This window comes from Panthera uncia (genome assembly GCF_023721935.1).
Source record: "Panthera uncia isolate 11264 chromosome E2 unlocalized genomic scaffold, Puncia_PCG_1.0 HiC_scaffold_19, whole genome shotgun sequence".
Classification (NCBI taxonomy): domain Eukaryota; kingdom Metazoa; phylum Chordata; class Mammalia; order Carnivora; family Felidae; genus Panthera; species Panthera uncia.
Window position 1 is genome coordinate 23,190,432 of NW_026057588.1, and position 21,300 is coordinate 23,211,731.

Sequence of the window (21,300 nt, forward strand, 5' to 3'; positions counted from 1 at the left end):
TCCTTCTTCCTCCACCACGACCCTCTCAGCCTCGTCCTTGGTCCGGCTTTGTAAGATGATGATGTTTGTACTCTGCCAAGTGCTTTCGTACTGTTTGTCTCGGATAATCCTTCAGCCGCTCTGGGAGGTCCTGGAACCTGCTACTGATTCTTACTCTTCCAATGGCTAATTCTGGACTTATCAAGGAGCTCTGTGGAATCCCCACATTTCTAGATCCCCACAGTCCTCCATCCAAAGTGCATTTTCCCCTTTACGTCAGCCAGGACTGACCCCTTCAGTCACCCCCAGTGATGTTGCCGTTGGTGGGGTCTCTGAGTTCCTCCTCTCTGGGACCTCCTTCCTGTGCTGAACACATTGTTCAGGCAGTGGCCATGAGTTTTCTCATCAGCCAGTCTTTCTATCCCTGATGCTTTTTTTTTTTTTAAAGTAAAAATCAGCCCACATTTTTTATTCTGCAAAGTCAGGTTGCAAGGGAACAACCTGAGAGGTCCCTGCTGATTGGGGTCTTCTGGAGGGGAGGGTGGCCTTAGTGCCCCTGCTATTTATTTAGGCTGTCAAGGTAGAGCTGCACTTGGGGACGAGTAGTGGGAGCCTCTCCCTGACATTTGGCAGCCTCTGCTGCTGACCCCTGCCTTCCACCACTTTTGCCCCAAGGCCCTCTTTTAGGCATCCCTCCCAGGCCACAGCTGGCTGGCCCTGGACCTGCAGCTGCCTCAGGGTGCTATGGCAGCCCTGGAGAGCTCTTTCAGCCTTCTCAGAAGGAGGGGGAGTGGTGCTGCGCAGTGAGCATAGTGGTTAAGAAGAGTGATCTTGGAATGACCTCAGGCAAGTTTCTTAACCTTTGAAGCCTCATTTTCCTCATTTGTAAAATGAGATTAATACTAGTTCTTCTTCATGGGAGTGGTGGTTAAGGTTAAATGGGGCTAGCCATGTCAAGGGCTTGGCACTATGCCCGACACCTGCTAAGGCTCAAATTAGGAGTGTTTATTAATATCCTGTGGGGGCATTGCTTGGCCTCTGGAATCCAGGATCTGAGAGTCTCCAAGTAACCACCTGTTGCCTTCTCTCTATTCAGGGTATCAAGAAACCATTCACTGAGGTCATCCGTGCCAACATTGGGGATGCCCAGGCCATGGGCCAGCAGCCAATAACCTTCCTCCGACAGGTAAGCTGGCCCTCAGGAGCAGAAGCTGCTGGGAGAGCAAGGAACTAGAGACTGGTAGAGCCAGCCCATTTCTCTGATGTCCCCTGGGTCTCTCCTTCAACCTCTTCTCCTTCCAAAGTTGTCTAGAATTCCTAGACTCATTTTGGGGTTACTCTAGTGTACAAGGCTCCCAGGCATGCCTTTCCACGGTCCATGGTCTTGGATACTGAATTTGGAGCTTGGTTGATGAGGGCATCAGAGAGGCAGCCTGGAGAGGTAGAGTCCCAATGGGCTGGGAGGTGGTATGTGGGAGTCCAGTTACAGCTTCCCAAGTGAGACACCCCGAATTTAAGTGTTAACTCTGCCATTTACCAGCTGTGTGGCTTTGAGCAAGTGGAGATCACCAGAGCATTGCCTTGGAGCACAGCTGGGGGCCTCAGTGCAATGATGAGTGTAAAACGCTCATCCCTAGCCCAGCAGGAGAATGTGGGGTTGGTGATCACTGTCAGCTGCTGCTCTCCTGGCTGCCTTGCTGATGTGACCCAGCTTGCTCCTGAGGTCTCCGGGAGGCAGGTGTTAATGTTTCAGTTTGAGCACCAACCACAAGGATGCTGCATGAGCTCAAATTGTGGGATTGATAGGCTGGAGGGGTAAAAATAGGGTGTGAGAATGCCATAGGGCCTCCTGAACAGAGACTGGAGACCAGCTGTGATGAAAGCTGTTTCCTAGAGGAGAATTGGGGCCCTTTTTGGAGCAAAATATGGTCCTTGTGTGGTTAAGGTTCACAGGGTCAGGCAGGCAGGGAAGCTGAGCACTGAAGTCCCCAGTTCTTTTCTCAGCCTGTGTCTCCTGCTGCAGGGGGCGATACAGGGAGGGGCGACCCTGCCCAGCTCTTGGTGGAGGGGTGTGGGGGTGCTGGGGGACCTTAGCTCAGGGAGCACACATAGGGTATGAGGAAAAGAACCGAGGCTGACACTGACCTGAAGGACATCCATTGGCCTCCCCTGCTGTGGCCACTGCTGCTAACCTCAGGAGCATGCCAGCTGACTGTGAATATAAGACCCAAACTGGGCCCAGGATGGAGAAATGGATCAGACCAAATAGAGCAGCTCAGCCAGGGAAGTGGAGGCAGGAGGAGGCTGGGGGGCCCTGGTTGTCCTGGAATCATGCAGCTTTGAAGGGGAGAGGCAAAAGATGTTCCCCACACATGCCTGGGACTCTGGGCATGAAGAGGTTCCTGTTGCCTCAGCCTTTCTGTCTGGCTGACATGCTCCCAAACCCTGCTCTGCCTTGGCAAGCCCAGCCTCTCCCACCTGATGCTGGCCTCCTGCAGCCTTCACGCATCTTCTTTCTTCTTCACAAGTGCCCCTGGGAGGAGGGCTGGGTCACTGCCCTTGTACAAATGAAGAAGAATGAGGCTCCAAGAAGCCAGCACCTACCTGAAGTCACCCAGCTGGGGTCAGAGCTGTGAGCACCCTCCTCCCCTTAGTGGTCCTGGCACAGTTCCTAAGCTGCCAGCTTAGACTTGCCCAGTGAGCTGGGGTTTACCAGCACTTTTGCAAACATTTCCTTGATTAATCCTCTTAATTTGTGAAGTTAGGGTGATTTTCTCTGTTATAGAGATGAGAAAGCTGACCGGCTTTCAATTCTGGCCAGGAAAGGGGATGATGGTGAGAAAGGGGGAGGGGGCCTGGGGCACGGGGATCAGGGACAGTCAGTCTGTGAGTTAGGAAGGGGTCTATGTTCCTGTCAGTTGGGGCTCACCTGCTTGCTCAGTTCTCGCCCCTTCTCAGGAGCCCCCTGGTGTGTGGACTACTGTCCTCTTTGGAAGAGTTGGTGCCAGGGACTGAGTAACAGCCTCATTCTGTCCCATGGATCCTCTTCTGGAAGACCCCCTATGGGCCCCAAGCCCAGGTCCTGATGTACCCCACCTTTCAGCATGAGAGCCCAGTGTGCTCCTCCCCCACCTGCCTCCAAGCTCCTGCCAGCTGGAACCCTTGTGGAGCACATCTGCCACACATCCCTGAGTTGTCATCTTCATACCCCTCCTGGGGCTCTGGGGTGGGGGGGGGGGGTGCTGAGAGCCCAGCCATGCCTCTTTTCCCCCAGGTGATGGCACTCTGTACCTACCCAAACCTGTTGGACAGCCCCAGCTTCCCAGAAGATGCTAAGAAACGAGCCCGGAGGATCCTACAGGCTTGTGGCGGAAACAGCCTGGGTGAGGCCCCCAACTGACCAGGTCCCAGAGGGTGTGAAATGAAAGTGTGCTCTGAGCGTGGGCTTGGGCCCTGACCCCGAATGGAGAGTTATTCATGTGAGTGAGTGTGTGAATGTGCATGGGATGGTGACCTGCAGAGTAAAGGGAAAAATAGTGTTCTTCTTCTTATCTGTGCTCTGCTAACCTCCTGTTAGCAAGGCAGTGAGGTCAATGCCCTCTTTGGTAAGCCGGGGCACATCAGGTACAAGAGCCTACATTTGCCTGGGTTTTGGTGTTACATCTGGGAGCCAGCTTGGATAGCTGAGCCCTCTGTCAGAGGAGAGGGTTTAACCCAGTGATTGGCCTCACTGACAGGCAGTTGGGTGCAGTGTGTGGCTTTGTCTAGCCTTCTTGCCTGTCTGTGGCCCCTGCCCAGCATCCAGCAAGTGGCAGTCAGTTACGGGGGAAGGGAAGTGCTGTGAGATGCCTGTGACCCCTGTTTGGTGGCTTCCTTCCTTCTGGTTGTGCTTCCGCCACCCCAGCCTCTGGTCCTCTCTGTCGGAAGCCCATGTCCAGCCATCTGCCTCCTTATTGAGGGGGCACACCAGGCACCAGAGGCCTCCATGGAGGGAGGCCCCAGAAGTTGGCCCCTGTACATGTGAAAATGATATTCTCTCTCCCTTTGCTGCTGAGATGGATTTCCGGCCTCTGGCCCTCTGGCTCTTTGTTCTCATCTTATGTTCTTTGTTCTGTTTGTTTTTGCCCCATTCCTTTGCCCAGCACCTACACAGGAGATCCAGCTTTCCTCACTACAGGAAAAACAGTTGTTCTTAGAGCTTTTTTAGGACACATGCCTAAATGTTCTAGAATGTGGAAGAAGGATTCTTATGGCTTGTTCAGCAGAGGATCAGCTACCTTTGGCCTCTCTGCCATCTCCCTGCCTCTCCACTCCCTTTTTCTGCTCTTTCCCTTTATTGAGAGCCCTATGCTTGCTTTCCTTGCCATGGTTACCCCACCAGCCCTCTGTCCAAGTCTGTTACTGTCCTTTTTTTTTTTTTTTTTTTTTAAATGTTTGTTTATTTTTGAGAGGGTGGGGAGAGGCAGAGAGAGGGAGACACAGAATCTGAAGCAGGCTCCAGGCTTTGAGCTATCAGCACAGAGACCTAATGCGGGACTCAAACTCATGAACCATGAGATCATGACCTGAGCCGAAGTCAGACGGTTAACTGACTGAGCCACCTAGGTGCCCTGGTCACTGTCCTTAATGGTGTCCTTCTCAGGAAGGGGCCAGCTGCCCCTTGCTTCCTGCCCATCAGCCTGGGTAGGGTGTGGGCCAGCACCTTGTGTGGCAAGGCCTAAACCACAAGCTGGTAGAGAGCTGCCCAATAAGCCCAGAGTCCCGGCCTCCAAGCTCTTTTCCTTCTGCACCCTCTGCCCAGCCCAGAGGACAAAGGTGCTTCTCAAAGACTCCTTGGCCATGGGCCTAAGACTCTTGGAAGCTGCAAGGAGAGAGGAGGAGGGAGTGTTTGCCTTCTGCGTGTCTGGTGGGAATGTCTGGGGAAGGGGGAGGAGTTCTTTGTTTCATGGAGGAAACTTCATCAAGTTTTGCAACTCTGTCAGCCAGGCTATGGAAAGGAGTTTGAGAAGCCATGTTCCTGTGAGTCTCCTCTTGGGGTATTGTAGCAAGAGGAAAGTTGGCCTTTGGGGTTTTGGGGACCTGCACTGAGTTTTTTCTGAGGACCTTATGAGGATAGGTGAGGTAGGTGCTCTCTGAGCCCCTCTCCTCATCCTTGAACTAGGAAATACTTTGTACTCATCTCCTAGGCTTGTGAAGAAGGTTGAGATATGTGCTAACCCCCCTTGTCAGGTATGGAGAAGCCCTGTCCCTGGAGGTTGCTACCAGTTCCTGTCCATTGCTGAGGGCAGGGCAGTATCATCAGGGAGTGGTGCTCTGTCACCTAAGCCTTGGGCAGCCTAACAACCTGCCTGCCCATAAGGGTAAAGGAAATAGAAAATGTCAGTACCCAGGGCTACCCTGACCCAAGTGGGGATTATTAAATACACATACAAGGTCTTAAAGCTCACCCAGATGTTTTTATCATGCCCTTTAAAATTACTTCTTACTAGAGTTTCCTTTATTATCTGTTTGACAAGTAATTCCGCTCTCAAGTTGTATCTTGGATCTTAGGTAGGATTAAGGTGGAATCTAGCCCTTATCTAGTCCTCCCTGAGCATGCTCTAGGCATTGAGGGACACTGGTGAACCAGGTGAATGGAATTTCCATGCTCACAAAGCTCACTGTCAGATTTGGGAGAAACAAACATTAAAAAGAATTGACAACAAAAAATGTTCTAGTTTTCATGAGTTCTTGGAGAAAGAGCAGAGAGTTATGGGGCTTTAACAAGGGATTCTAATGTCCAGGGAGGGTTTAAGGAGCAAATACGTCTCAAATTCATGTGGAGGGTGAGTAATAGAGAACCTGCAATGCATCAGAAGAAATGGTGTGTGCAAAGGCCCTGAGGTTTAGGAACTGGGTGAAGAGGTCTGGATGGGGCGGTATGTGATGGGGCTGGGAAGTTTGGTAGTGGTGATGGTGCCAGTTTGTAGGCCATGGGAGGCAGGTTGCCATCAGCCTGAGGGCAGTGGGTCCCAAGCTGGGGTAGACCAGGCAGGGGGATAGGTGCTGTAGCAGAGATGCACAGAAGAATCTGGCCCCTGCCCTCAGGGAACTTATATTCAAGATGGGGAGGCAGGGCTTCATAAATAACTGGAGAAATTGCAGGTCAGGAGAGAGGCTGGGGGTGGGGCAGTATCTTTATGACAGGCCCCCTGGAGAGAGACTAGATTAGAGCTTTGAAGGACTAGTGTGGTTTGGAGCATAACAGAAAAGTTAAAGGAAAAGGGTTGGAAGGTCATGGCCTACTGGAACAGGGCATTTGCGGATGGCAGAAGGCCTGGGAATTCAAGGAAGTGGATGAACTAGAGGCAAGAAGGAAGGGGAGGCTTCATCCCATGGCGAATGGCCCATGGAGTGAAGAGAGCATTAAGAGAAGTCTTAGGAAAATAGGGAGCCCTAGCAAGTTTCTGAGGATGGGAGTTCAGCAATAAGTAAGTCACTCAGTAAAGGGAGAATTCTCTAACACCAGCATTTGTACTTCCCCACTGTTTTTAATTTACAAAATATTTCAATGCAACAGAATACCCAAAGTAATGTAACAAAAGACTTTATACCTACCACCCAGATTTGATACATGTTAATGTTTGCCTTGTGAACTTTAGAGAATTGGCCCAGCCTCCCCTCTTTTCCAAACCCTCCATTTTATAGCTTGTCAGAGGGGAAGTGTGAGCCAGTTTCACACACAGGCTGAGGCAGAGCCTGCCTGGCCTTCTTCAGCAGAGCCTCCAGGGTGCAGGGCCTGGACTGATATCCACTGAGGCCCAAAGAAGCCCTGTCCTGCCTCCTGGTGGTGGTTTTGCAGTAGACTTAGAAGGAATAGGCTGGTTCTTTTTAAATGTGGTATAAAATGTAAATGGTATCAAAGGATATAGAATGAAAACTCTGCCTCCCACCTCTGACCCCTAGCCTCCTCTTCACTTCCCCAGAGAGTTCAGCTCACCATTTTGAGACTCCTACCAGATCTTGTGCATGTGCAGCTACCTATTTCCAAATTCTTTCTAAAAACATAGTGGTTTGACCTAAAAAAAAAAAAAAAAAAAAAAAAAAACAACAACAGAAAAACCCAACAAACTCTTTATTTGAAGTATAGCAAACCTATAGTAAAATGCACAAATATTAATGTACAGCTCAAATAGTTTTTGCACATGTACACACCTGTGTAACCCCCACCCAGATCAAGACATTGAACATTTCCAGTGCTGCAGAAAGGCTCCTTTGTGCCCCTTGGCAGTCATACCACCCCCCCCCCCAGAGTGGTCACCACTGTTCTTCTACCTTCCAGCACCGTAAATTAGTTTTGCCTGTTTTTGAACTAAATGTAAATGGTAGTCTGGATTTTAATCCAAATGATAGCCTAAGGATATTGTTGACATGGGTGGGGGTAGGGGAGTCATGCCCAGCAGCCCCAGGGATCTGTGGTTAGTACCAATCAGGGATCTGGACTCCTGGGGCTGGCAGCTGGTGCCATTTTGGGTTGACCCATTCTTCCAGGTTCTGTGGAACTGTGTGTAGGCAGAGGTGATAAAGACATAGCAAGCCCAGCTGTAATGATTTATACTATTGTAGAACGTGTATAAATCCCACAAGGGTAGATAAAACAGGTATGGGCACATTTAACTGATTGGAAGCCAGGGCCTAGAATAATGCTTGACATATAATGGGTTCTCAGTGAATACTGAGTGGATGAATGGGGGGGTGGGTGGGTAGATGAACAAATATGCAGATGGATGGATGGCAGGTGGATGGTTGGATGAGAGGGTGGGTGGATGAAGCCCAGATAGGTGATTAAACAGCTTGCCACCATTCCACAGCCTAGAGTAGTGGGAGTTGGGTCCCTTCCAAGACCTTCCCAACCCCACCCTAGCTAATTATATAGATTTCACTGACTCCATAGCACCAGTTACCATGCCTCTCTAGTCACTGTCTTGTTTGCTGTCTTACAGGCTCTTACAGTGCTAGCCAGGGTGTCAATTGCATCCGTGAAGACGTGGCTGCCTACATTACCAGGAGAGATGGCGGTGTGCCTGCAGACCCAGACAACATTTACCTGACCACTGGTGCCAGTGACGGCATTTCTGTACGTGTTATCTAATGTTCACCCATGTGAAGAATAGCCTTGCATGCTAGGGCCAAGCGTGTGAGCCTACCAGCCGGGGGATGGGCCTGAGAGGGAGGGGTTGGCTACCCTCTGGTTCCTGCTGTGTCCCCCATCCTGCTGTCCTTACCCCATTCAGTCATCTTGAAGCTGGATATTCCTGCAGCCTTGGTTTCCCTCCAGAGTGCACACCTGCAGATCCAGCTGGAGAACAGCCATGGGCACTCAAGGGTGCATTGGCCTTTCTCTCACTTAGTACATACTGGTGTCCCTTCTCTGCCAAGCACTGTACCAGGTGCTGGGGAGATGGTGGCAACCAAACACGTTTGGCCTCTGTTTACATACTCGTGTTGGATCAGACTAGCCTTCATATCAAATAAATGTCTCATCACACGCTTTCAGTTTCTCTTCTGAGTGAACAGGACAAAATGCTACAGGAGGGGCAGCAGGTGGCAGGGGTGGCTGTCAGGGGGCAGAAATGTTTCTACAAGGATGGCTGAGCAGAGATCTGGAGGATATGTAGGTGTGAACAGGGGAGGCAGGGGTCAGGGTGTGTTTGGGACAGAAGGTCAACATGTGCAGAGGCTGTGAGCTGGAAGGAGGCTTTATGTTTGGAAATGGAGAGATGCAGTGAATGAGCACCTGTAGCAAGGGCCAGTTTCCAGAAATGGGCTAGGGAGACAACTGGAGCCCTAGTCCTATAGGGCTTTTGTGGCCATGTTAGGATTTAGGTCATTGTCCTAGTAACAATGTCCATTGAAGGATTTGAAGGTGAGGGGAGTGCTGTAAGGACATGGAGATAATTAGATTTGTGTTAAGTTTTAACTTTGGCAGGGAAGGGGCATGATCGGGATGAGGAGGAGGAGGGGGAAGAGGTGACTTGGGCTGCGGGTCAGCTGTGGATGGAGTGAAGAGGGGCTGGTATTAAAGTGTGCTTAGCAGAAGGGGCCTGAAGTCCTGGGTCTGAGGGACCTGTGGTCCATTCCCATGTAGCATGCCTCTTCCTGTGCCTAATCAGTGCTAGGCGCCTTCAATTCACTTATTTTCCCTCCTCAGGGAGTGTGTGCTGATCTTTCTTTTAAATGGTTATCTTTGTCTTTTGACCTCCAAGGCTCTTGTTTCTAATGTTTACTGAGTGCTTTCATCCTTTCCCAAAACCTTTCAGATGCTTTAAACTCTTACTGGAGACCATGAGGAAACAGGCCCAGTAATGTTAAGTGGTCTGCAGACTTTAAGTCAGCCTCTTGTGGAATTTGGAATTTGAGTGTTGAGGCTCAGGTCTTCAACCGCAGCATATTCCATTGTGTTCTGTTGTCAGAGCCCCTTGTAATTCCCAGAGAAACCCACATACACCCAGAGGTCCTGGAGCAGGGGAGGAAGGTGTCTTCAAGATTTAGGGAAAAGAATCAAGTTGTTGAGCTTCTTAATTTGGTGGCGTTCTTGCAGCAAGGAACTGAGCCTGTGTGTAAGGTGGGGGCTCTGACAGAAGAGGGTTTCTTATGAACTACTGCCATGTCCACCGGTAGCCCACAGGACTCACATGACCTGGTTTCTCAGGAGTCCTGCAAACCTTGAGCTGTGGAGACAGCTGTGGAGACAACCAGGTTGAAGCACCACCTGCTGATAGTAGATGGGTATTTTCTCCCAGTTTGACAATCCTTTCCTTGTTCAGGGGTCTGTCCAACCTTGGACAATGGTAATTACTAACAAGACAGATTTCCACTGCCCATCCCCACCAGGACAGACGGAATGAGGTTAAGGGCTGAGGTCACAATATTATTCCGAGACAGCCAGTTTGTAGACCACTGCTTTAGAAGACCTCTTTAAAAAGTAGAAGCATTGAGTCTTTTAACTACTGTGCTGAGAACGTTAAAGCATTTCATTTTGCTTATTCCTCATAGCAGACCTCATTTTACACATGGAGAAAGTGAGGCTCAGGGAAGCCAAGGGGCTCATGTGGACTGCACTGCAGGCAGGCAGCAGGGTGGCTGGTGAAAGGCTAGAAGTGGGGCTTCCTGGAGTATCTGCCTGGCAGCCCCCAAAGGGTGCAAGGTGGCAGTATTCTTGGAAGACATGGCTTCTCTATTGCAGACAATCCTGAAGATCCTGGTCTCCGGGGGCGGCAAGTCACGGACCGGCGTCATGATCCCCATCCCACAGTACCCCCTCTACTCGGCCGTCATTTCTGAGCTCGATGCCATCCAGGTGAACTATTACCTGGATGAGGAGAACTGCTGGGCCCTAAATGTGAATGAGCTCCGGCGGGCTGTGCAGGAGGCCAAAGACCACTGTGACCCCAAGGTGCTGTGCATCATCAACCCTGGGAACCCCACAGGTCTGTGCTTCGCTTCGCCACTTTATTGGGGAGTAGGGGTAGGGCAGCCGGTGTACTACAGGTCTGGACACGAAAGAGTTAAATAATGTGACGTTCTCTTTGCTCCCCTTTCCCAATCTAGTTCCAGATTTGTTAACATAAAGCCATAAAATCTGCCACAGGCCACCTTAGGAGATGAGCAAATGCAGGCATATTTTTTGGACAGGGTTGCATTATTATTAAGACCAGTTTTTTGGTTTTGTTTTTCTTTCTCCCATTCTTACATTTGCAAAGAATCTCCTTGAGGTTACTTACAACCCGTCACCATTAATCATAGGCCTCATTTTACCTTTACTCCTAGTTGTTTTTCTGAACCAGTTTTCAGAATGCTGGTGTGTGCGGTTTTTTCTTTAACACAGCGTTACTGTGTACTTTGAGACCTGGAAAGGAAATGCCATATTAAAAACAAAAGCAAACAAACTGAAAAAACCTGTTTCCAGAAGTTGAAAATCGCTCCTAATTTTGCATATTTTTCTTTAAAAAAAACAAAAAAAGTCCAGCCCTGCATGTTTGGATCTTTCTGGGCTGCTGGCTTCATTTGCCCCCAGTGCTATTTGGATGCTGAGAACAAGGGCCCCTCTTTCCTCCTTTGTTGAGATAAATTGGGTCAGGGCCAAAACGCGTTGGAGTTGATTGTGGAATCTGCTTCTTTGGAACATTAAATGATGCTTCAATCAGCTGAAAGCACCACTTGAATTCCTGAGTGCAGAAAATGGGTGCGCCTGGCTGTAACACTCATTTATTTACATCAGCTCCCTGGGGGTAGGAATGCAGATTCTAGCTCTAATGCAATAGGAAAATGACTACAGCTGGGTTCTCAATCCTGGTTGCACATTAGAATCACAAAAGGAGCTTTTAAAAATGCCAAAGTCATGGCTGCATCCCAGAATCTCTGGGGATCAGGTCCAGGCATCAATATTCCCCACAGCTGATGATGAGAACCACCACGTTAGGACAGTAGTTCTCAGACTTAAGCTTGTTAAAAAGCAAACTGCTGGACCCCGCTCCAAGAGATTCTGATGTAATTGGGCTAAGTTGGGGCATGAGAGTTTGTATTTCTAATGAGCTCCCAGGTGATGCTGTTGCTGCTGGTCCCAACTTGAAGTAACAGTTCCTACATCTTGGGAAATACTCTGTATACCTAGTTTATATTAGAGGGTTGGTAACTTTTAAGGCCAGGTGTTTATGCATATCTTTTCACCTGGTTCTCTGGGAAGAAATAATTGCATCAGAGACTTTACTATTTTAGGTAAAGGGATCATGGGAGTGTATATTAATATGAGTAATTTTTAGAATAACTGTAAGTGGGCAGAGGCTGGTGTTGCTTTCTGGGGTCTGAAATGTGTGAAAATTGGTGAGCTCTTGGAAGATGGGGGATGAAAAATAGAAACTCCCTGTGATGGCCATATATCTTGTCTGGACCACACACTGACCACTTGGGCTGAAAGGTGTCAAAATGGACTGGGATATTAAACCAGGCCTCTGGGTTCTAAGATAGAAACCCAGCTCAAGATTGCAATTGGGTCATAGAACTGTAAAGTCCAGGGGTGAAGGAGCACACCTGAATCAGCATCATTGTCATAGGAATCTCGGTCCATTTCCCAGGTCTCAGTTGGAGTCCTTCTCAGGAAGGATCTGTCCTTGGTGTGACCTTCAGCAGCCCCAGCCATGGCCCACCAGCTGAGCAACCTCAGCAGAGAGCCTCACCCATAGTTTTAACAAAAATTCCAGGCCAGACTCACTTTGGCCCAGCTTAGGTCATCTGCCCATTCCTGCACCAGTCAAATCACCAAGACTGTGGCCAGGTCTGTGTCCCTTGGCCCTGCTGGAGTGCAAAGAGAAGCAGTTCCCCATAGAATAGCTGAGCTCTGTCACTCAAAGGAGGGAAGGACACTGGGCAAACAAAGCAACAGATTTTCTCTTTGGGTTGTGGGAAATTTCCTTTGGCCTGGCCTCTGGTGAGAGGCACTTGGAAGACCCCTCTCCAGCCTTCTGTGTCAAAGCCATCCCTTCTATGAGGTGGTCTCATATCTCCCCCTGCTGGGCATAGCTGTGCCTTGGCCCTCTAAAGCCATTTATGACTGTCCCTTCTACAACACTGTATGTATTTGTCCACCCATTGGCTTAGAGGCATGTTCTGAGTGACTCCCAGACACTGGAGAGAAATAAGCTCTGTCCTTATCCTCAGGGTTGCGTTGCACACATCAATGGAATTATTTACATATAGTGTGTCCGTTCCCTCTATTGAGCTGCAGGCTTTCTGAGGCCCTGGTCCTTGTTTACTTCCTCTTTGCACTCTCCTTGGCATTATGTGCACATGGTTTTGATATTCTTGCTGCTCAAATCTTTGCTTGCATTCTAACAGGATAGTGTGTGGGATCAGAGGCATGGAAGGGCAAGCCCAGTAGGGTTTGCAGGCAGACTCAGCCCCCTGGGGAGCCAGCACCTGGCTGTCAGTGGGAAGAGTAGTTGGTTCCTTGTAGAATCCCGGGCTGTCTCCTTTCCAGAATCCCAGAACCCTGAACTTCAGAGGAAGCCTGGTTTGGTGCTTGCTTGGCAAGAAAAAGCTGGACCTTTCACAAAGGAATTGAGCTTTAGTAAAATAATTGGTTCATTGCTTTGATAGTTCAAAGCTGAGATCCTGGCTGAATCATACTGTGCTCTTATAAGATATATCTATTTTTTTCCATACATGTCCTTGATATTCTCACACAGAGAAGACTATAGGTATTTTTAACAAAAAGGTAACATATTATACGTATATAAATAGTACCTCTGCATACATATACACATACTTACAGAGTTATATGTGATATGCATAGAGACACATACATATACATCTTTAAAAATGCTGTTTCTTTACTAAGTCAGTAAGTATTCTGACTTACTGGGATTCTGGGTGTTTTTCCGGAAGGTATGTGAGCACCGCTGATACCCCCAGTGCCACACCCATAGCAGGTCTCAGGAAACACTGGGGAAAGTTTCCATCTCCATCTTGCTGCATTTGTTTCTTCCCCATCTAAGCCCATGGCATTTCTGGTGAACTGGTAGAGTAATATTTTGCTATTTGTGCTCATTTCTGTTAAACGGGTGCTGATTATTTCCACTGTTTGTGTTGAGTCAAGTGCTCAAAGGTAGACCTTAAAAGGGAAGACTGCAGAGTGTTCTCCATCATCATCAGTGATACATAACTCCCACATGGCCACGAACAGGAGACACCAGAGCTGGCACACAGGCTTGTTCATTTTGTGCTTACTTTGCAAATATTTACCGAGCACCTGCTGAGTATGGGCTTTGAGGATACCCGATGAGCCATACAGACCATGTCCCTGCCTCATGGAACTTGTGTGTGCCTCTCTGGGAAGTTGTGGTAACTGTCCATCAGCCAGTGTGATTCTCTTCGTCAGTTGCTATTGGTGTGTGGTAAGGGGGGCTCAGAGATTATTGATTTAACCCCTTCAGTTTTATCTTCCTTCTCCTTAAGACACTATCCTCCAACACAAACATACCCCGCCACCCACCCACACACACCTCTCATAAGAATAACAAGAAAGTTGAGTGTGAAACACTTCTCCCTCCACATACCTGGCATAAGTGAGTCAGACAGATGGGGCTGAGACTTGGGAGTCCCTAGAGGTTGACTACACCCTATTAGGCACAGCAACTAGGGTGGTCCCTAAGGGTCATGCAGGAACACAGGACACCTGAGTGATTCTGGGTGGGATTCTTGTCCTAGGGACAATTTAAACAGCATTACAAACTGCATTCTGGTTTTGTTGGGGATTTTTTAGGTCAGGTCCAAAGCAGAAAGTGCATAGAAGATGTGATTCACTTTGCCTGGGAAGAGAAGCTCTTTCTTCTGGCTGATGAGGTAAGAGTTGCCCAGCTCTCTCCTCCGTGAGGAGTGAGGCTGAGCTTTCTCTTCCAGGGGGAGGGAGCCAGGCCTGACTGTTCTGTACCACAGGGAAATTTCTAGGTGTTGGAGGAGTGATTCTAACCAAGGAGGAGGATGTTAACAACCTGTGAAACTGTGACCTAAATCATCCCTCTATTCGGTTGGATTCTTGATTATAAATTTCAGAAAGTTAACCCAAACCACTTTAAACTTTAAAAGAGGGGCATCTGGGTGGCTCAGTAGGTTAAGCATCTGACTCTTCATTTTGGCTCAGGTCATGATCTCGGGGTTTGTGAGATAGACCCCTGCATTGGGCTCTATGCTGATAGTGGAGCCTGCTTTGGATTCTTTCCCTCCCTCTCTGCCACCGCTCCCCCCCACCCCTCACCTTCCTGCCTGGTCATGCTCTCTCTCTCTCAGAATAAATAAATAAACTTGAAAAACAACAGTGGGGTAAAGGTGTGGGGCTAAGTTCAGGGACACAAACCATATCCCTCAGATTCACTCTCCTTCCACTTAGGCCTCACAACATTGCTATCTTCCCAGCCTAGAAAGAGAATTTCTTCCTGGTGATTCTAGCAAAAGTCTCAGAGTTGAGCCTGAATCACACAGCTTGGGTCACACACCCACTGCTGAACCAATCACTGTGGCTGATGGTTGCAATATGCACATTGACCAGGCCCCATACAAGGGGCAGGCTGTCTTCCCTAAGAGCAGGGAGCAGTGTTCCCCGAGGTGAAATCAGGGGACTCTCTCTCAGGAAGGGAGAGTGGATGCTGGGTGGACATAATGCTGTGTTCCTGTGCCTCCTGTGCTTCCATATCTACCATCTCATTTAGTCCTCACTGCAGCCTGTGAAGGGAGGTGGGGAAATTTTAATTTCATGGTTGCCACTCCTTGAACCTCAGTTCTGGAGCCAAGGCTCCCCATTTTTTTCTTGCTTTGCAAGGAAGAAACTCAAGGCCTGTCAGATTCTATTTCACTTCTTCATTTCTGCATGATTCTGGTTAGTGGTAGCTTCTAGCACCCTGGTTTCATTTCTTTGCTCATTAGCACCCACACACACACCCACACACACACACACACACACACACACACAACTTACCCACCAAATTGTTGCCATGATTAATAGATGGGCTAAAAATCTTCCTTTCTCTCTCTCTCTTTTTTTTAAATTCCAGTAGAGTTAACATACAGGGTTATATTTGTGTCAGGTGTTAAAAATCTTCATTTCTAAAGGAGAGAAGGGGCAGCAGAGTGACTTCGTGCACTAAACTCCTCCCCTTGAGGTCCAGGAAGAGGAGGGCATGAGGAAGTTCATCTCCAAGGACAGAGGAAGGTGCTTGCCTGCTGAGTGTGGACTATGTGGACAGGGAAAAACAAAGCATATGTGGGTGCCATTCATGTGTACAGTCTAGTGGGAAAGCTGGCAGTGAAATGAATAGAAAAACAGTAGTTCCAAAGGGGGTAGGTGTCGTAAAAAGCCAGGAGAGCAACACGTTCAGCTCTTCAAGTACGGAAGTCAGAGGATAGCTCCATGAACTGCTTCAATTATTTTTTTAAAACTTTTTAAATTTTTATTTTTGAGAGAGAGCAACAGAGAGAGAGAGAGCAGGGGAGGGGCAGAGAGAGGGAGACACAGAATCTGAAGCAGGCTCCAGGCTCTGAGCTGTCAGCACAGAGCCTGACATGGGGCTCAAACTCATGAACAGTAAGATCATGACCTGAGCCAGTCAGACGCTTCACCGACTGAGCCACAGAGGTGCCCCTGAACTTTCATTATTAATCTTATGGAAAGAAGTAAACATTCAGGGAGGAAACTTGCTTGGGCAAGTAGGAGTCCTGACATTGTCACTGGTCAGATGAGGTAGAAAGGAGATCTGAAAGTTGGGTGGAGGTGAGTGTGGGTGAATGGGAGAAATCAAGTGGGCATACAACTCAAAGCTTTTCTCCTTGTGTGTTCTATAAGGTTCCTTTGGGCACATCTGCCTTATTCCTGGAATGGGCTTTGTAGCACACAGCCTGACTGCAGGTTGACCCTGAGCACCTGTGCCCTTCCTACATGGGCTCAGGCCTCTCGGGGAATATGGGTGACTGTCCCTGTGTCCCTGTTCCCCCAGGTGTACCAGGACAATGTGTACTCTCCGGACTGCAAATTCCACTCCTTTAAGAAGGTGCTTTATGAGATGGGGCCTGAGTACTCCAGCAACGTGGAGCTCGCCTCCTTCCACTCTACCTCCAAGGGCTACATGGGCGAGTATGTTGGCCCCCACCTTCCTCCCACTGCCTCTGGGCCTGCCCCATACCAGATCCCCTCTGCCCTGCCCCACACTCAACCTGGACAGAGAAGGTCGTCCTTATCTATGGCCTCTGCTGACCTTAGAAGCAGGAGACAGGCCACATCTCCCCAAGGGGAAGCCCTGTGATGTGAGGACAGCAAGACAGCCTTGTGCAGAGGCCCATACAAAATAAGGTCATGCTTGAAAGAAACCTGACTGCAATAAACAATGCAAATGAAAGCAAGACCTACAGCAGCTTCCAACACTAGTGTTTTCTGCCAGCCCGTTTACTGTTGCTCCAACATTGACTGAAATCTGAGGGGCTGGAGAAGGCAGGTTGAGTGGACAGATGGCGTCAGGGCCAAGCTGTATGTGTACCTCACCCTAGCACTGGGGCCAGAGAGTCCGCTTCAATCCTGTATTTGTTCATTCAGCTAATACTTTTTGATGACCTGCTCTGAGTCCAATACTGATCTCGGCACTGAGGATACAGCAGTGAGCAAACCACAGCAGTCCCTGCCCTAACAGCTTATGTTCTAGTGAAGAGAGAGGCAGTAGACAAATGAATAAAATCATGTGTCAAGTGGACAAAAATAGAGAAGAAATGGGAATGCGGGTGGTGGGGGTAGAGTTATTGAGGAGGAAAGAGGGAGCTATGCAGGTATCTGAGGGAGGAACATTCTAAGATAAGAGAATAGCATGTGTGAAGGCCCTGAGGCATGCCTGGAATATTCAAGGAGTAGCAAGGAAACTGGAAAAGAGTAAGTGAGGGGGAAAGTAGCAGACATGGAGGCCAAAGAAGTCACAAGAGGCCAGATCATCTGGGCTACTTAGGTTATTTTTTACTTTTACTCAGAGTGAGATGGGATCTGTTGGAGGATTATAGCAGAGGCATGAACTCACCTGACTTAAGTTTTACTGGACACTGTCTGTTTGCTGTCTGGTGAGGGCAGGAACAGAGACCAGTCAAGAGGCTGTTATAGCCAGGCGAGGTATATATATGACCGTGGGCCAGGATCGAGATGGGGAGAAGACGCTGAATCCTGGATATATTTGAAGGTAGAGTGGACAGGAGTGGCTTGATGGAGAAGATGATTGTGAGACAGAGGAATCAAGAATGATTCCCAGGCTTTTTATTCAAACAACGGGAAGGATGAAGTAGCTAGCCATCAATGGATGAGGAAGGCTGTGGGTGAAGTAGGTTTGGGGGAAAGATTGGGAGTTGGGTTTTTGACGTGTTGAATTTGCAAATGCTCATTGCATGTCCAGATGGAGATGGATGTGTGAGTCCCCAGCTCAGGGCTGATAGCCAGCTGATTTAAGTTTGGGAGGTTCAGTGAATGAGTTGTTAGATCTCTGAACCTGGACATCTCACAAGGAGCGAGGTAGACCCTAGGTAGACCAGGGACTGGTTTAGGCCCTCACTGCTCAGAAGCTGGGGGAGAAGAGGAGGAACCTGAAGAAGAGAATGAGAAGGAAAGACTAGTGAGTTTACAGCTAAGGGCATTCATCCACCAACTTTGTGGGGGTTCTTTTATGCGCCAGCTGTCAGGTTCTCCCTTGTTAAGCTGAAGGCCAATGGAACCATGAAGCTTGGAGGAATATTTTGGCCAGGTTGATGGAGCTGCATCATTGGGATGATTGCCCAGCTGGCTTTATTTGATGTAGGCAGGGGTTAATTTATGCTGGTCTTTCTGGTCTATACTAATAGCAGTGCTTTATCTCTGCTGGACTTTTGTGTGCTATGTAGCTCTTTTCCTAAACAAGTTTGTTCTCTATTAAGTCTTTTTTCAAACTCAGGTGTTTTTATCACATACTTAGTCATGTCTCCATCTGTGCTATTGATTATTGTTTTTAACAGTCTTCTGGATGTTGGTATCCTGAGTTATGACCTGTAGTCTTCAGATCCTGATTACCTGGGATTAGACTGCTCTTCTCAACTTGGTTTTCTGCTCATCAGCAGAGGATTAAGCAGAAAGTTGTTTCTTTCAGCCTTTGTTATGGGAAACCTTTCTGCAATACTAGAATTTATCTTCTTGCCTTGGAAAGTCCAGTCAAGAGATGAGATGGGAACTGGCCTTTGCCAGTTCAGTTCTGCAGCCTAATTCCAGTGGCATTTTTTTTTTTAATGTTTATTTATTTTTGAGAGAGACAGACAGAATGTGAGTGGGTTAGGGGCAGAGAGAGAGGGAGACACAGAAGCAGAAGCAGGCTCCAGGCTCTGAGCTGTCAGCACAGAGCCCGACGCGGGGCTCGAACCCACGAGCTGTGAGATCATGACCTGAGCCGAAGTCGGACGCTCAACCGACTGAGCCACCCAGGCACCCCAGTCCAGTGGCATTTTATTGAGTGTTTCACTGTGTCAGGTCTTCTGAGGTTGAGGGTGTGGAGTATACAGAGGAAGGTAAGACTGGGTACCCACCTCAAGGAGTCTGCATTTCTGCAGTCTTAGTCTGAACATTATCTATCACAGTCCAGAGAAGGAGGTACAGCTCCAGAAAGTGTGACTGCTGGGGCAGATTCAGGTTCGAAAGTTTTTGGGGTTTTTTTTGTTTTGTTTTAACTCCTTGCAGATTTCATCTTACTTTCCTGTGATTTCAGTCTATATCAAATATCTATATCAGTGGTGATAGTAATGGTGGTGATTTAGTGATGGAAACTAAACTTGAACTGACTTTCACCAAAGAGGTTTTTTTAAAAAAATTAATATCAGTAAAAAGTCTAGGAATCTTAAAGATGTCAGTGGGACTCTGTCCCTGATTTCTTGCTTTGTCTCATTGTCTTTCTCAGCTCTGCTCTCCTGTAGGTTAGCTTTGTTTTCAGAAGAGGACCAGCAAAAGTCCTCAGACTAGGTTCATAAGCTCCAGTGAATCAGGTACCTACCCCTGGAGCCTGTGCAGGCTTGAATCATGTGCCCCTTTAGAACAGAGGCTAGTGTATTAGTTAGGACTCAGGCTAAGCAGCTTTAACAAAGAGGCCCAAAAATATAGTGGCTAAAACAAGTGGATCTCTCTTTGACATAACAGACCAAAGGTAGGAGAAGTCCAGGACAGGCTGTGCTCCACAAGGTCATTCCAGGACTAGGCTGGTAGGACAGTTCTGCCATATCAACATGTGGCATCCATCTCTGGCACTGAGGCTGCTGCTCCAGTGTCTCCATTTCTCAGGAAATGGGGGGAAAGAAGGAAAAAGAAGAGAGCATACTTTTTTCTTGTAAGGAAGTGATGTGGAATTTGCTCATGTCACTCCCGTTCACCTTCCATTGGGAAGAACTTGGCCACATCTGACCACTCAGCATTAGGAATGGGGATGATTACAGAACATTCTGGCTGACCGGATTGCATTTAGTTGAGGCCTCTCTGTGACTGGTGGGTCCTCTCCCCATCTTCAACCTGCAGGTGTGGCTACCGAGGAGGCTACATGGAGGTGATCAACCTGCACCCTGAGATCAAAGGCCAGCTGGTGAAGCTGCTCTCTGTGCGACTGTGCCCGCCCGTGTCCGGGCAGGCTGCCATGGACATCGTTGTGAACCCCCCAGTGCCTGGAGAGGAGTCCTTTGAGCTGTTCCACAGGGTGAGTTGCTGTGTTCTGTGGCCCATCTGCATCCCTGCCACAACAAGCATCATGGGTATTCATGGTGTATTCAGGATCACCATGGCCAGCCTCTCTCCACACCTCTGACGGGTGCTCATGGTTCCTCTTGATGCCTAACAGACCAAAGGTAGGAGAAGTCCAGGACAGGCTGTTCATGAGCCTGAGGTTCAGTGTGAAAATGTAGTTGGGCTGTGTTCTGAAGTGGAGGACTGTCCATGCATGTGGGTGGGAGACCCCTACCCCTTCATCCCCTGTGAGCACCATAGATGGGCAGGCATCCCTGGAGGATTCTGTTACTAAACTAAAAAGGAGAAAAGGATGGGTGTGGCATTGGTTCTAGGCCATAGGCCTGTCTTTGGCCCAACCAGATGTTCTCACAGCTCAAAGTAATCCAGTTAGACCCTTTCCATTCATTGCAAGTGACAAAAACCCGACTTTAACTAGTTTACACACAAAGGAATTTATGGGTCATGTAACCAAACAGTCAGTTCCCAGCCATTCTAGGCTCATATTTTTTTTAAAATTGTGGTAAAATACACAGAACATAAAATTTACCATTTTAATCATTTTTCACTGAACATAAAATACACTCACATTGTTGTGCACCCATCACCACCATTGATCTCCAGAACCTTTTCCTCATCCCAAACTGAAACTCTATACCTATTAAACACTAATTCCCCATTTCTCCGTCCCCCCCAGCCCCTGGTGACTAACCTCTGTTCTACTTTCTGTCTCTATGAACATGACGACTCTAGGTACTTCATCTAAGTGGAACCATACAGTATTTGTCTTTTGTGACTGGTTTATTTCACTCAGCATAATGTCCTCAAGGTACATCTGTGTTGTAGCATGTGTTAGACTGGGCTTCCTTTGGAAGGCTAAGTAATATTCCACTGTGTGTGTAGACCATGTTTCCTTCATTTTCAGGCCACAGCTTCCATCCCCTGTTCCAACAGTACCAGTCCAGAAGTCCTGGACTGACACATGTGCACCTCTGAGCCAGCCAGTGATTTGCTTTGCCTGAGTCACATGCCCTATGCAT

General features: G+C 48.4%; 1 protein-coding gene across 1 annotated transcript in view; it reads left to right on the plus strand.

The window, feature by feature from the left end:
* The window catches only part of GPT2 (glutamic--pyruvic transaminase 2), a 34,485-nt gene that overhangs the window by 6,987 nt on the left and 6,198 nt on the right, over window positions 1-21,300 (plus strand). The window contains exons 3-9 of the mRNA XM_049620924.1: window positions 1,076-1,165; window positions 3,254-3,362; window positions 7,962-8,095; window positions 10,205-10,448; window positions 14,279-14,358; window positions 16,503-16,639; window positions 20,060-20,234. Of these exons, the coding sequence (XP_049476881.1) occupies window positions 1,076-1,165; window positions 3,254-3,362; window positions 7,962-8,095; window positions 10,205-10,448; window positions 14,279-14,358; window positions 16,503-16,639; window positions 20,060-20,234 (969 nt within the window). The remainder of the gene's footprint in view (window positions 1-1,075; window positions 1,166-3,253; window positions 3,363-7,961; window positions 8,096-10,204; window positions 10,449-14,278; window positions 14,359-16,502; window positions 16,640-20,059; window positions 20,235-21,300) is intronic.